The sequence below is a fragment of the Cinclus cinclus genome, chromosome 2 (assembly GCF_963662255.1).
Source record: "Cinclus cinclus chromosome 2, bCinCin1.1, whole genome shotgun sequence".
NCBI classification, from domain to species: domain Eukaryota; kingdom Metazoa; phylum Chordata; class Aves; order Passeriformes; family Cinclidae; genus Cinclus; species Cinclus cinclus.
In genome coordinates, this window is record NC_085047.1 from 9,629,554 (window position 1) to 9,646,551 (window position 16,998).

Genomic DNA, 16,998 nt, shown 5'->3' on the forward strand with positions numbered 1-16,998 from the left:
AGTTTTCAAGTTATTCTGTAACAACAAAACCATGAATAAATGTATGCGTGTGATATTAATTAGAATATTTTATGTGAAAATAATAATAAAAATGGCAAAGCTTAACACTGCATAACTCATTTTTGGTTTTAAGGACAATGGAACAACTTGCTCAAACATATTGACTTTCATTACTGAAACAAAAAGGGCATTCAGGAACATAATGTCTTATATAAGTATACCTGGGGGGACAGGGGAGTGTGAATGCAAAAGAAATGTAAAATGAATACCATACTCTAAAATTCATAAAACCCCATACTGTATTCATTTAAACTGTATGGCCTTTCTAGTTAATATTCTACCAGTGTGTGTTGGTGTTTTTGAGGTATTTTGAGGACATAGGGTAAATTTGCAGCAAAATTAAAATTGCAGCTAATGAATGCAGCTGTGGACATATAATTTTAAGAGCTGCACTAAGGTGAGAAGAAACAGACAGATTGCAGCTTATAAAAGCTAAGGAAGACTTCCTTTCCTGTCATATTTGTGTGGTGACAAACAAGATGCAGGACAAGAACTACTCCACAATGTAATTCCAAAGGAGATGTAACAGTGGATGCAACTGAAAAAAAAAAAACAAACAAATCTGTCTCTAGAGAAAGTATGAAAGAAATACCGAAAACTGTAAAATTAAATCTTTGATTTAGCTCCCATTGTATGTGTGTACACGTTTGTATGTAGCATTTCCGTTTCCCCTCTCTGATGATATCACTCTGTGAGCTGGCACTGTGATATAAATTAAGCCACTTGTCTGACACTGCTGCAGTTATTAAAGAGATCGCATTGAAAAATAACATTTTGAAAACCGTTTTCTCATTTCCCTTGCTGCTGGCTTGTGGAGAACACCTTGCCTACTTCTTGACAGGTCAATTATTCCAGTGCTCAGCTTCTTCTTACAGATATGAAAGAACCCAAATCGCTGCTCATCTTTTCCAGGCGCAGCCAAACAGAATTCCATTTGTTACCTTCACAAGGCCAAAGTGGCAGGAGATGGATGGATACTGAACTGTGACAAATGTCTGATCTAGAGGAAAAGCCTAACTGCAGCAAAATTGATTTTTAGAGGTAGGCCTCAGAAGTAACATTGCATGTAAAATCCAATCCAGCAGAAATTTGCCATTACCTTTCAGCTGTACTTTGCTTTTACCAGGGATATTTGATTTGATGTCACAAAAAAACTTCCAACACTCGTATCACTTTTCCAAATTATTTTCTAAAAATAGCATAGCTGATGTTTTTTAAAAGTCAAGTCTAAAAAAAGCTCATTTTCAAAATGGAATCGCAGGCAACACAGCGCCTTTAAATAGACTGCCATATTTCTTCAGTGGAAGAGGAGCAAACCACTGCCATTATACATTTAGTTGACACTATTTTTGAAATACATGAACACCAGTATAAATAGAAAGATAAGATGAGAAATTCAAGAAAATATCTGTAGAACTGCATCTACTGAATGTCTTAATTTTCTTATGGAAGTACCTAATTTTATCACCCAAGGAAGAGGAAGAGTTTTTTTACAGGAGCTGGTCTTTTTCTGGTGATAATATAACAGGTCCTTTGCTGACAATTTTTAGGAGGAGATCCTTGTAATCTAAAAAGCAGATCCTAGGCTGTAAGTTATACATATCGGCAGGCAGGATTATTGTTTTTAAACCTTCACTATGTGGAAAGCTATTCCAAATGAACAAATTGTCCTTTAAGGTAGGAAATTACTTGACATGCTGGGAGCTCAAGTTTATAAAAGAGAATGTCATTCCTCAAGTATTTTATAGAAACAGAAAGGAGGTTTAAGTCCTTCTCTCTTTTTCAGTAGTTCTTAATTTACCTTTAGAAAGAGACTGTTAGATGAACTAAACAAACATCGAAGATCAATTGAAATTGGACAAGAGCAAAATCTGCTACTTAGAGGACAATATCACACATTTTAAACCCAAAGAAAATTCACCTGTAGAAATCTTTTTAACATTTCCTTTTTTATAAAAAAAAAAAAACAGGTTTGTTCAGAGTGCTGCAAACATAATCTTCACCAGCTGATTTAGGCTTTAGAGTTTGAACGAAGAACTGGGAACCATAAAATCCCAAATTCCAAATCAGACTTGAAAACAGCCTTCTTGCACACTCTTCCACATGTTACAGGACACTGAAATTCCCCAGTCATAAAGTGTAAAGCCCAACCAAGTTATCTTCAGTTTTATTTACATGTTGGGTAATAGTCATAACAAGTCAAAGAGAAAAGTGAGTAATAAGGAAGTCTGTTCTAGAATTAAAGAGTACTTGGCAATCAGCACTAAATTAAACCTCAGGAGACTACTGTAAATGATTATGATGCACTTTCAATAGGAAGGAAAGAGTGCACTCTAAACCCATTGAAACCATAAGAACATTTTAAAACTTCACCAGTATTCCTTTCTCTTGCTAAAAAAAAAAATATTAAAAATATCCATGAGACAGAGAGATGAACCCTCACTGTTAGAACCATCCTACTTTTACAGGAGAGATTCTCCAGGCAAACACTGCATTACATAGGTAGAAAGGTGGGTTTCTAACAGCAAATTATTAAAATTCCTTACATCCTGCCCCAGTGTCTTCACTTTTCAACAAAAACCCAGCAGCCCTGGAATGCACATGCTTTAGTACAGCTATATACCAGGCTATATGTTATAGATATAAAAGCTTGAGCATTTCAGAAGTATAAACTGTTCATTCTGTCTGAATCCTGACTGTTTCAGAGAGGCTTGAAAGATGCTCAGGGGAATCCTCTGCAGTACTGAACAGGGCAGTTTCATGAACACTGTGCTAACACAATCTGTGCTGTGCCCTTGAGACTGGAGTTTCTCCAGACTAGTTAAATATAAGTCCTTCACTACTCCTTGTTTCCCAGCCAACTTTCCATCTACATTAGTACCCATTCAGAAAGATGAGCTTAGTATCAAACACTCACCTGTGAGAGCTTGCATTTATTTTTTTTTTAAACAAAGTGCAGACCAAAGTCTTTTATTGCAGCAACAGTGGTTACAAAAGACTGCAGAGCACACTTTTTGGAAGAGCAAAAGGACACCTGTACCTTAGAAGGATGTATCAGCTAGTAGAATAAAAGACCAATACAGTGCTTTCTTAGGGAATATTTACAGCACAAAGCTGAATATTACATCAAATTTTCATGTCACCACGGTGAGTAACAAACAGAAATCATGTAGAGTAAATCAAGATGAACACATGCATACAGAGAATAACCTCCACTGCCAGCGATGAAAGCTCGTTGCTTTTCTACCCCTTTTTACCAACCTTCCTCCGTGGTGCGAGCAGACTTGGATTCACTGTCCATCCCTTGGAATTCATTGAAGTAAGGGCGAACCTTAATTTCATAAGTGACCCCCTTTTTCAGGCTGACGAGGACGGCGCTGCGCTCGGTGGGGACTTTGACCTCCAGGTTCTGCCACACAGCTGGGGCAGGCAGGCCAGAGGTTTGGCGATACAGGACGCGGTAGCCCTGGATGAACTGGGACTGGCGGTCCACCTGGAATTGACAAGACAGAAATACATCAATAAACAAAGTAAACAAACAAACAAACAAACAAACAAACCCTACTGTGCCTAAAGAAAACAAAACAGCTGCTTAGAATAATTCTGCCCTCATCAAAAAGAGAAAATGCAGTTAGGATGCTGAATTTAATAATCTAACTACCTTCTTGTATGTCACTGTTGATTAATTGTCTACAAAGAGCATTTGTCTCACATGACTTGTTATAGAATCTTTCTGTTTTGCTTTCTCCAGCTCTATGTATCATGACAAATACCACCTTAAATCACAAAACAAGGCCCCTAACCCTGCAATATATAAGAAAACCTTGGCATAAGGCTTTCTGCATGTAAACTTGCTAAGCACATCTTGGCTACTGATGTGCTGAAATAGGAGAAGAAAAGAACAAATTCTTTTCAGAAAAGGACAAGTCTTTGAAGATTCCCTACATGCTTACAATTAGTCCATTACTTGCCTCACAGCTCATGAAATGCACAGCAAATTAAAATAAATGTAAGACAGATGCAGAGAAAACAACTTTCAAAGACATGTGCTGTTTCTTGTGTTCACAGCCTGAGCAGCTCCTTTGCATCCTGAGGTTGTGATGCTCTCAGGCCATCAGACGGAGGTGGAATGTTGGTTTTGGTTTATATTTTATTCTTTGCTAGGCAAGCAGAATTCAAGATTTGACCATGGAAGTTTTTAAGTTCCAGGGAAAGAACATGGAACAATTTTAACCTATAAATAGGATTTTTATTTGAAGAAAAACTTTATATTTGTTCTATCTAGGAGAGATTGCATGCATCTATTTATCTTACAAGAAAAAAAAAAAAAACAAAAACCGAGGCATTGTGATTCTTGCACAAATTTTTACTGGAAAAAAAAAAATCAAAAAAACCACAAAACTGATTTGATTGCTAAAAGTAAACCAAATCCAGCTGCTTCTGTAGCTGCCAAATAAGGAGCAAAGAAAGTGCAGCACAAATAACAAGACTATACAGCTGTCTGTTTGGTAATTCTGCGTTATAACTAAGACTCAACAAGTAGGATATTTCTTATGTTCTTGTCAATTTGCCTGCTCAAAGATATTCCAGAATTAGAGAAACATTTGTTTGACTTCTCTTAAGAATAAATGAATTCAAGGCTGAAAACATGAACCACGCTTTATTACGCCCCTCCCATAACCTTGTTGCTGTTTATTGAGGCATTCAGAGGGGACAAAGATTCTTAAGACTTTAAAAAGCAAGGCAAGCAAGAAGAAATCTTTATTTATGAAAGCAAAGCAGAAATGTCTTTCATCAAAACTGTCACTGTTAAAAACCTTGCAACATATGTTACAACAACATTAAGCTTGCATTTTATAAACTTCTCTGCATTCACTTTAAGTGAATTTATGCACTGAAAGAGGGATATAACTCACAATAATAGCTTGTTAATACCAAAAGAATCAAGCTGTGTTTTTAAGAAGAACATTAAGCAGCTGTTTCCAGATGAAGGGAGTCTGTAAATCAGAGTAAACTGTTTTTATCCATGTTTGACTTTGATTAACTGAATGTTTTATGGATATAAAGATTTGATAAACCTCACGTTTACTACAATATTCAGCAAAAATAATGCTTTCATCCACTTTATAACACATATTTTTAACCTAAATTACAATATAAGGTTATGATGTTTAATAATCAAACACTGAGTTTGATTCTTGCCTTACTTCAGAGTTCGACGCTACATTGAAAGATGACATAACTTTGTTAGAACTTTCTATTTTGTCTTTGCTCTATTTTTATTTTCTACTGACTGCTGCCTAGTGGAGAAAACATAAAAATTCAGAATTGACTTGACTGAACAGTAGCATTGTGTTGCTACAACACTGTATGGAAAGTATTTTGCACAGCATGGCACAAACACAAACTCACCCCCCAGATCACTGAGAAGAGCTGGACCCTCAGATAATATCTAAAGAATATCAATTTTCTGTTCCTCATGCTTTTGTATCTACTTCCATACAAATTGTCTATACACATCTTTTCCTCCCCAACTTCTAAGATCTTAACTTGCAAGATTAAACAATAGAAGGAATACGAAATCAGGATGCAGTAGTACCATAAGACTGTCACATTTATGGGTGCTATAAACTAGCTTGATCTGGGGCTTGCTTGAGTTTCACAGTTTTCAATTAGTAGCTTGATTACAGCAGGGCAGAGTGATCAGGCTATTGACAGTGATTTCATCATTCAGAGTCTGGGTCAGTTCTTTACTGACAAAAGAAAATATTATGCATTTTTAATGTTTTCTATAAACATCCAGTCACATTCAGTATCAAGGAGAGGATACAAAGCTATCTCTGATGCCCAATTAGAGTCTGAATGAACAGGGCCTTCTGTTGGGAAACCACTTGGAAGGCACTTTACTTACTGAGAAAGGTGGATTGTTTTTGTTTTGTTCCGAGTTTTCAAACTAATAAAAAAAAATTGCTCTAGGATGATTACATGGATTAACCAGAAATATTTGTGAGGGGTAGGACAGGTATATTTCACATATACATACACACATGTGTACATGCATATGTGTATGTCTGTCTACAGTTGCACACACTGTATGTGCACTGTATATTTGTGTATTTGTATAATATATAACATATAACATATAATAATATATAATGTAATATATAACAAATAATATATAATATATAGTATATAAATTTGTACATATATATAAATTATATAGTTGTATATATAATACAAAGTGATTGTGATTTCACAATTTTCTCCATTTCTGTGGTAATGATGTGCCGCACCACAAGCAGACTACTAAAAATATCCTTATATGCTTAGCACTAAAGACATTAATTCAGCTATGCAACTCCAAGTTTGGCACATATTCACACATAGGCAGAGCTGCATAAACATGCACTCTGGCTTGATGAAAGGATAAAGAATGTAAATGGTTGCCACTTCCTTACACAAATTAGTCAGCATTACTTCAGCGTTTGCAGGACTTCTCCGTGTTGATCACTGGGATCAGAGAATATTTCTAGTCGATTGTATCAACTCCAAAGATCTGCAACAACTGCTCATATAAAGACACACTTGCTCCCTCCAAGGACATGGCAGAACATGCAGATGCTCCTTTTTAAAACTGCAGGATCTGCAGTTCCTGGTGAGGTGGTGCTCAGCCTTGACCTGACACAATCTACAAGCAGAATTGGTCCTGCGTGCTCCTTCTAACCCCTTTTTTATGGTAAGCTCATGTTGCAGGAGGCATCTACAAAAATATTTCTGCAGAACATGAAGCTCATTTTCCCTGCACGTGTCACAGCTGAACACAAGACAGATTCAATGGGTACTAGGTTGTTAAAACGATAGCAAGAAACTCATAATGCAGCTTATGCTGCAGATATAAGATCCTTTCAAGCAAACCTGCTAATCTGCACCCTAAATACATTTTGCAATATGCTCTGCAGCATGCAAATTTCTATCCCAAAATATCCTAAGAAATCCTCTGCTCCCACAGCAATACCCACAAGCAATTCTCCAGCTGGGCAGAGTAGCTTGCACACTGTGCTGAGCTCCCTGGCATGGACTCACAGGAGCCTCTGGAAATTCAAACTGCAGTAGCATTTATGTATCCTACAGGAACAAGGCAAATGGGGATGATAATCTGGAAGACTGTCTAAAGAACTTGACTCCTGAAGTTTCCAGTGAAGTACATTCATTTAAAATCTACATCAAATTAAAAAACACAGGTAAACAAATTATCCTTCTGCCTGGTAGCCTCCTAGAAGCCACTAAGGGCTTCAAAGCAGCAATTCTTTTGCCATGTTGAAGAGCTGATTTTTTATTCCTGCTTGTGCCATGGGGCTTCTTTACAATGCCAGGGAACATTTTGTATTTGGTCACTAATGAAACTTTCAGTTTAATGCCCATGGAGCCTGGAAGTGCTGACCCATAGCAGAGGTCAGCTAAAAAAGCTCTTGGAGCACAGAATATGCTCTTGTAACATGAAATGTTTTAATAAAAGTAAAAATAAATAATTTCCAGGGCTTAAAATTAGCCATTTGATAATAGTGGGCATATCTGCCTCCACAAGTCTCATCAGCAATAACTATCTCTGCACCTCACCTCTATAAGTGTAAAGCTAGGATAATGACACATTTTTATCATTGTGATGTTAAATTCAGTGTTATTTGTGAAGCACACAAATGTTACAGTTGAGAGCATGACAGATAAGCAAGCATGTGAGACAAAATAATAATTTTTTATTCAATGCAAGGTTTCAATGGTAGGAATTTAATAAGACCTGGCACCACACAGAGAATAAAGAAGATAAAAAGAAATGTTTAAAAGCTCCATGAAGGAGAGATCCTATATGTGACCAGATAATTACAGCTACATTTTAATATCTATACAAAAAAGGAATAAATTTAAGTGGCAATGAAAACCTAACTTTTGACGTTCCTCTTCTTATTTTTTAACACTGACATTGTAAGTCTGACCTTCTTTTCAAAATATGTGTGTATATGTATGTGCATATTTTAAAATGGCAATACAGTCATGGGGAACTATTTCCGAAAATTTAAACTTAAATTTTTAAAAAATAAAGAGAGAACAAAACCAAAAAAATCTCATAAAGGAGAGAAGAAAGTGGTGTTAATTTGCTATGAGTCAGGATGCTAGAAAGTCAGTAACCAAGGACATTCCCTTGCATTCACCCTTTGAACTGCATAAATCCAACACAAAGAGTCTTATGACTCTCATGGCACTTCTGTCCTTTTGTATGATAGCTAGACTATCTATCCATTTTATGTTAATAGTGTGGACTTTATTCTCTGGATAGAGTGGGCTTTTTTCCTAGAGACTATGGTTAATTAATTGGTTTTGTTCTGGTTGCTGTATAGTTTCTAATTAGCTGCTTCAGAGATCTTTCTTTGTGTCTCTCTTCCCCTGGGCAATTCCAAAATGCCTCTACAGAGGTCTCTGTGCTTGTCAGGTGGCACAGGGTCACTGCTTTGAGGGATCTTCCCAATAAGCTGGTATCCATAGCATTTCCAGCAATTTGTCTTTACCTTCCCATTTTTCAGTCATTGTTCAGTAGGGGTGCCAGGAAATTCTTTTAGAGGAATATATATCACACACATACATACAAACAAACAAATGCACACACAGATGATATAGATATAGATATATATGATATATATGATATAGATATAGATATAGATATAGATATAGATATAGATATAGATATAGATAGATAAAGATAAAATATAATTGCATTCGTTACATGGCATAACACTGAATTCTGTTTGTACTGGAGCCTCCTTCTGCAGCATATGCTAAAGCAAGAGCCAGCCTATGAATTTATATTTCTGATAGAAGCAATACCCAAAAGAGGACTTGAAGGAGCACCACATGGATGTGATCCAGGTTCACAATTATTCTCTGCTAACATCCAAAGGTTCTACTCCTGATCCATCTGCTTGGGCAAAAGGGTTTGCCACAAAGGTTAGTCAGCCTATTCAGGAGGAAATGTAGCTGAAATATGCAGCATTTTAAGAAAGCCAAGCTGCATGTTGACATCATTGATGGCAAAATGCAGTGACACATACTCTAAATAATCTTCCATGAAAGAAAAATTTGTGGGTTTCTCTATTTATTCTAATCTCTACCCGGACCACTGAAATCTGTTAGACCAAGGATGGTGCATAAGTCCCCATAATAATGGCTGAGTTGTGCAAAAACAACAGTAATCCTTATAATACACAATTTATCACCAAACTTCTTATCTCCTCTTGTGTAATCCCCGGCACACATTAAGCTCTTAGCAATATGACATGTAGAAGAAAAACCCTGAGCATTGTGAAAGCCCCCTTAGCAGAATTCATCCTGTAGAATACAACTGTTTTGATGTTGTGCAAGGCAGTTTTTTTTCACTCTTCCACTCGTGGCTCTTCTTCCTCTGGGCAGATGCCCCAAGAACAAACACTCTTTTCTGGTGCTCTGAGAATTCTCTCCCGCTCTTACAAATCCTCTCCATCAAGCCTCAGGAAGGGAAACAGAGCAATTTGAAAACCAAACACTATATTAGAAATTCTACCCAGTAGTTTGACCCCTCAAATGGAAATGTTGTTAAGCACTGCCCAAAAGACTCTGGTCTTCTCTAATGAAAGGACATCCACTCATTGTGGGTAAGGCTTGTGCTGGAAAACCAGATGATACACAGTGTGTCAGGCACTAGCACCACGTGCTTCTGACTTCACTACTAGTGCTCTGTAGGAAAGATATTTTTGATTTTTGGGTCACTAAATAATAGGGCATTGTCAGAGGTCATTATGACTTGAAGCAGAAAGTATTTTTCATACAGCAATTTCTTGTTGATATTTAACTTTGATTACTTTTTTACATGCAGTGTAATGAATCCACAGATCCCATGTCCTTCAAGCACACTCATTTTTATAATGTTTTTCTAGTCAGACAGCTAGCCTGCTTCAAGCAGAAGACTGAAGTCATTGAACCTGCCTCACTTGAAAAAGACTATTCCATCTATATCTATCTATATCATCTATGTCTATATCATCTCATCTATATCTATATATCTACATATACACACACACACACAAACACTGATCTATGTTAGACTGTCAGAGCACTCACACTGGGGTCAAGACTGGATCTTTTCTGGGTGGTAAAACACTGAAGGGACAAATAGGCAAAACAGGCAGACTGAAAGTACTGTTAAGGTAACAACAGCAGAAGCTTTACCGTCCAGGTGACTTGCACTGTCGTGGGTGTCAGCACAACAGGATTGTGCAGCCGTACAATGACGTCTCCCAGCTCCTTCTGGACTTGCCTGTGATCCACACCTTGTGCTGGGGGGCTGATATCTGCCAGGCACATATATGAGAGCATTACTTTAATGAGAACAGCTATATATGGCATCAATAAACTTTACTGAGTAGCCTAATGACCTGACTTGAATATCCTTTATAGCACTGTTTTTAAAGAAATACAGCACTAAGGCTGAAACACAAATATCAAATAATGCAAAGAAACCATCCCCCTCTAGTCACTTTGGACATCATGAAATATAAATATCTTTAAAGAGTATTCTGACTAGATGGCAAAGTTTTCTCAGCTCTGGTAAATTATGAGAGATGCAATGCTCACTAGCTCCAAAGTACTCAGATAATAATAATGCTGCACAGATGTCTCAAACCAAATTTGTTAGTATAATTGAAGAAAATGAACAGTGTTTTTTTTATTTTGCTAGAGCACACATGACATTAAGTCATTATATGTTTCCAAACTTTCACTAAGCTTCCTCTCCCCACTTGCCATACACACAAGAAACCAAATACTAAAAACAGCATTTTCCCCTGTAAAGCAAATTTTCCCTTAACAGACATAGCTAATGAAATCTAGTGCAAACATGAAAAAAAGAAGATTTAATTTAGGAAGCCAAACTGATTCTCATCTAGTAAAAGGCCAACAAAAACAATCTACCACAAAAATTTTCTCTTCAAGATTATGAGCCCTTCAAAGTGTGTGGGGAAATTGTTCCTTCCAGTTGAAATCCAATTATAGAGATATTCAAAACAGGACTGATAAATTATGGTCATGCCTGTCTAGGCATCTCTGTATTCTGCTTGGTTTTCCTTGGATTCAACAGTCATTGACAGTTCCTCATTTTTTGGATCAACATCACGTCCTTGTGAAAAAGATACATACATAAGAGTTTTTCCCTTTCTGATGGACTTAGATATGGGAATAATCATACTATGATTTCTTTTTATCTTCTAAATGCTATTTGAAAGAAATAATAGTTGTCTTAAGAATGAAACCTTTAAATGTAACAACCTTAATTATATATCATCAGATCTAGAAAGTAAGTAGTTTTTGATGATCAGTAATTCACATTCATAATTCTGGATTGCTATGGGTTCTGAGACACCAATAAACAATATTGCCACACATTTCTATTGATATCTAAGTTAAAATGCCTCCATGCATCTTCAAATATAAACCAAATATGAGCATCTGTGAAGGTGGTTGTCTGGCAAATTATGTTTATTCGAAGCAGCCAAGAAACAGAGATATTATAAAATAAAACTCCAATTCAGACTGGTCTAGAAGATGATAATTTATGCTTCTATCCACAGAAAGCTATGATTTTTGGTACAATAAACCTACACGTCTACATTTTAGATGAAGTTATGCTGTGGTATGCAGGTAACAAAGTACCTGGGTGTTCTCTCAGAGGAAAAGACATTTCCACAAAGTAGTTTGTTTGAACACCCTTTCATCATTTTAATGGCACATATGTCCAGAAGTAACAGAATAACATGGACCAATAACATAAGAAGTGAATGCCAAGATGTACATGTGGAATTCAGTTTTCTGGTATGTATCTTTGAAAACATGTGTGATGCTCCTAGTGTAAAGTCTAGGAAGCTCCTGGTGGAAAAGCAGTTATTTACCTCTAAGGGTATGATTAAATACTGGAATAATAGAATCATGATTCAAGCAAAACTGGTGCAAGAAGCTACGTCCTGATCATAAATAAAGTGGTTAGATATTTTCTCTAACACCTCTTTAATCAGCTTGCAGTGAATATACTATTATTTGTTACTCTTTAGATATCAGGGATAGGAATATATATAGTTTTTTGGAAGAGTTTTCTTAGCATATGGTTTCATCTATTAATAATCCAACAAGAAATTAACTCCTCCATTGAGGAGTTCATTCATCAGAGTAGTTACTGATTTGTCTGTCCTTATTTTACAAAATACACCTGAGGTAAAGCCTTTTGAAAGTACCTGATTATCTACTTGGAGTTCTCTGGTGAAAATTTACTTAACTCTTATTACTTGTACTATATACTGAACACCAGGACATTAAATGTTCATCTTCTAAATCTACCACAGACACCTGTTGCAAATTATTATTATATAGCACTGCTATAGCCGTTTTGTTATTTCTCCATGGCCACTGTGAATAGGCTTTCCACCATGTGTCAGCTTCTTCTGTGAGCCTGAATTAAATTCAGGCATAATTAGAAATCACATCAAAACATTATGTTAATTTTCAATTGATTTTATGATTTAATTCCATTAAACTGCAGGCTTGCAAAGAAGCTATAAATCCTGTACTTGTCTCAGTGTGCTTGAGTGCTAAACAGCTTCTGGAAATGGAAGCTGCAACACATGCTAGAGCTAATTAAAAGGCATGTTTTTACTGAAATCAAATTGCTTGTCACTATGTCAGATAAAAAGTCTATACTTGACACTCAAATGCCAAACAAAGGTGGGTATTTTTTACCTAGGTGATAAGTTATGCAGACTAAAAGGCTGTTGCCATGAGAAGCATGAGTCACCCTATAATAATGGGAAAATAAGAAAGAAGGAAACTTGTAATGCTCCATGGATAGTCAGGCCATGAAATCCCTGCACAACTCACTCTTCCAGCTTTTGAGAAGGCAGCTTTGTTTTGCCTCTTCCAGCCATAATTACTATTTTGAGGACAGATATTCAGGACAGATTTATCCAGGACTAGGCTGGGATGAGGGAGGTTGGATGGTTATGTGATAAAGAAATACCTCCCTACTCTTGTTTATCTCTTTCCATCCAGCAAAAGACCCAAACAACTTGCAACACACATGCTAGAGACTGACTCAGGATGTGCTCTCCATGGGCACTTCAGATCTTCAGAGACAGAAGTCTCTGAATAACAGTAAACAGAGACAGAGGATTTAATTTTAAATTAACTGTGACAGGAGCAATTTTTTTGGATTCGAAAAATTAGGATTCCAAAGGATTATGAATTTCTGTATTACGACATGTTTAATACAGAACTACACTCCTGAATTAAGTATTCAAGCAATGTCTTGTCAAAGTCAAAAAAATAAAAATCCATGCTGTGAAGGAAGATCTGTTTGTGGCAATTATATTCAGTTAGAGCTTGATGCAAAGTGAACAGACTTCAGTAGATGATTCAGTAGCAATGGAGGAACACAGTTACCAATCCTACCACCACCCTATAAGTGAGGGATTCCACTTCAGCCTTCTGTCTTGGTTTATGCAATGGATTAATACAAAGAATTCAAAAATGTAGGTATATATATATAGAAGGCCCATACTTTTCTCAGAATAACTTCATTATATTCTTAGCATGCAGATGCTTTAATTTACATTAATTCTTAGCCTAAATGTTGGCTCAACACATGTTGTGTATTTCTTTTAATCAAAACTAATTCTAAAAACAGTGTCTTGCCTGCTATAAAGAAATGTTACAGTATATCCCTACTAATGGAGAGGAAGAAAAGACATGGAGAGGAGGGTATTCAGAGTGCTTTTCAGAAAAGCTTGGGTAACTCACATCGCTTTCAATGGAAACCAGGGGCAAATCCAGTCTAAGTGAACTGCAAGCCAAAAGGTCTACACTGTACAAAGGATTAAGGATGTAACCTTTCTCTCCTAAGCCCCAGACTAATGCAGCAAACATTGCTCCACTTTCATCTTCATGGTTAAGGCTCAAATCATGATTCCTTCAGTGAGTGTGCTAAAGCCAGGTGGCCAGACTGACCTATCAGCCAACACACAGCTCCTTCTTTCTGTTTTAACTCAAGCCTTGAAAGGAACCCTTACCTTGGGTCCGGACAGGGTCAGACATGGGGCTGGGGTCGCTCAGGCCCTGTGAGTTGATGGCTCTGACCATGAACAGGTAGATGGTGTTGGGGCGCAGGCCTCTCACGGTGTACAGGGTGCTCTTCACGTGGTTGGCCACTGTCTGCCAGCTGTTGCTCACAGACTGACTACAATGAGAACAGTGTGGAAGATTATAAACCAGCACAAGAGAAAAATGAAGATGTGAAAAGATCTATTTTGTAATCCTGGATCTACTCCAAGTGCAGAAAAAGGTAGTAAAGGTGGGGTGAAATTAAAAATATTTCTTTCAGTTAGCTCCTTGAGACAGCTTAAAAACCATAATGCAGCTGTCTAAAGTGTTTCTCTTTGTAATAAAAGTAAAACTTTTTTTCTATTTTTCTAAAATACCTGCAAAAGGAAAGGGAAGAAAGCTGTAAAGTAAATTTGAATGATAAACAGGCTACTCTTGAACAAAAGCCTTAGAAAGCAAAGTTCTCTCAAAGAATAATTTTCTACATGGCTAAGTAAACTATGTCAATAAACTGTCATTGGAAGCAAAGTATTCTTGAACTAAATTCACACTCAACGCTAAAAAAAAAGAAGAAAATGCTGTGAAATGGAGGAAAGTATGTGAATATTTTTTTCTGTCACTACATTTTCAATTCACCATTATTATAATTAGATTACAATCCACCATATGAAAAGATTTCAAATGTGATTGTTAAAACAGCTTTTAATGAAAATTTCTGGCTTTTTAAAAAGTTATTGATGGGATCCCATTAAAGCTTATCTAGAGTGAAACATCAGAGAAGTTTAAAGACAAAATTTTATTTTACTATGCTTTGTTTTATTGCACTGATAAGAGAAATCTTTACATATATTAAAAGGAAAGAGTAAATGGAAAGCTAAAAGGTTTATGTTATTGAAATTGCTTCATTCATACAATACATAAAGAGTAAGTTCTAGAATAAAACCAACAAACTGCAAATATCGTACTGGTTTTTGCATACATAACATTTGAGATAAAATTTGCATGCATGTGATTATGAAAAATTCTTGCATGAATTTTAACTTGGAGATAAACTGAAGTATTTTTCATTTTTAAAGTATCAGAAACACATTTAGGAAGGTGCAGATTTTTAAGCTGAAACGTGCTCTAGAGATCCATGTCAGAGTATTGCCTGTGCTCAAACAGATTTGCTGAATTGTAGCCCAAGAGGTCTTTTGTACCACACAGTAATTGCTGCTGTGTGGACGGGAGCACCTGGGTTCTTTCCAGCCTCGGGCTGCAACATAAAATCCTAAATTATCAATACTGGTCTTCTCACTTAGATGTTTTCGTCTATCTAAAACACTAAAAACTAGAATTTTTTCTCAAGCACTTTGACTCATTAATAGGTACTGCTTTAATAAGCACAGGAATTAAATTTTGCAGAGAGGCTTCAGGATTACCCATTTATTTCCCTATTATCTGTACTGTGATAGCCAAGAACCTGCAGCATTTCCACAGGAGACTCTCACTGATCATCAGTGTTAAGGGAAAAGTGACAAATAATTACTGCATTTTCTGTTATATTCCTGTTGACCTGAAGAAATAGTTAGATGTCCTTCAATTAATCACTTAAAAAAAAGTGATAAATTACCAAAAAATCAATATAAAGAATATGAATCAATGCCTTCTATGTGGTTGAGTCATTTAATGAGCTTCTAATAATATATGTAGAGTCCAAAAGAACACCACAAAACCCTGGTACCAGGGTTTAAGCAAAATTAGAAAGAAAGGAGCTTAAAAGTGGTATAATTCACATACCTAAAAGCCTCAATGATATATGCACTAGCTGGGAGGCTTCCAGGGGTCCCTGGCTGCCAGGACAGGGTGACACTGTTCTTAGTAACATCAGTAACCTGAGGTTTGGATGGTGGCCCAGGGAGGTCATTTATATCATAACTCTTACTGACTGTTGCTCCACCAGATTCTGTGAAGGGCAAATACAATATTATTAGTTTTTATCCTTGGTTATATAATTTGATCAAAGTAGAAGATTAAAAATGAAAAAAACATGGCAAACATCTGCAAAATCAGCATAACGGATGTTCTTAATCTAAAAAGAACTAAGTTAACAATTGCATGACTACCATGTGTTTTTGGATGAAGAGTTATCATTCTTTAAGTACATAATGAAAGAAAAAAAAAGTGCAAAACTCAAAAGTTTATATCTAACTATATTAAAAATAAAGAAAAGAAAGAATAACAAAAAAAAAGCCCAGTTTGCTGAAGTGTACATAAAATCCTAAAAACTCCATTGCTGAGAAAGTTCCTGTATCCAAATCAAATGCTCACGGACAGCATTTTGGAATTTTCTTGCCTCAGCCAATTACTGGATAAATCCACATTTTATTAATACTCCTGTTAGAAGAATTAAAGCATACTGCAGTAACTGACACGAATATGAAAACTGGTCATGTCAATGGGCGTTATCAGACAATAGCAATGGAATGCAAGGTGCATGAAGGAACACAGCCTTCTCATCTAAAACTTCTCCATGTCAAGCCAGGAACTTCTAGAATCATTTGACTCAAGACTGCTGTCACATGGTCTCCACCCTGCTCGTGTGCCAAGTGGAACACATCCCTGGGCATTGCTTACCTGTCACCTCCAGCACAGCACTCCAGGATGTCTCCCCACTGGAACTTGTAGCAACGCAAGTGTAGGTCCCAGTATCAGACAGCTGGACATAAAAGGGCCATAAGGGCAGTGTTAAAAACCTTTTAGAATCAGCTGAGTTTACTCTTATTTTCTTTT

At 36.5% G+C, this 16,998-nt stretch overlaps 1 protein-coding gene across 1 annotated transcript in view; it reads right to left on the reverse strand.

Moving 5' to 3' along the window:
- Positions 1-16,998, reverse strand: part of ROBO2 (roundabout guidance receptor 2) — a 389,500-nt gene that overhangs the window by 67,010 nt on the left and 305,492 nt on the right. The window contains exons 9-13 of the mRNA XM_062515337.1: positions 16,843-16,924; positions 16,006-16,171; positions 14,196-14,362; positions 10,315-10,436; positions 3,322-3,553 (exon numbers count right to left, since the gene is read on the reverse strand). Coding sequence (XP_062371321.1) covers positions 3,322-3,553; positions 10,315-10,436; positions 14,196-14,362; positions 16,006-16,171; positions 16,843-16,924 — 769 coding nt within the window. The remainder of the gene's footprint in view (positions 1-3,321; positions 3,554-10,314; positions 10,437-14,195; positions 14,363-16,005; positions 16,172-16,842; positions 16,925-16,998) is intronic.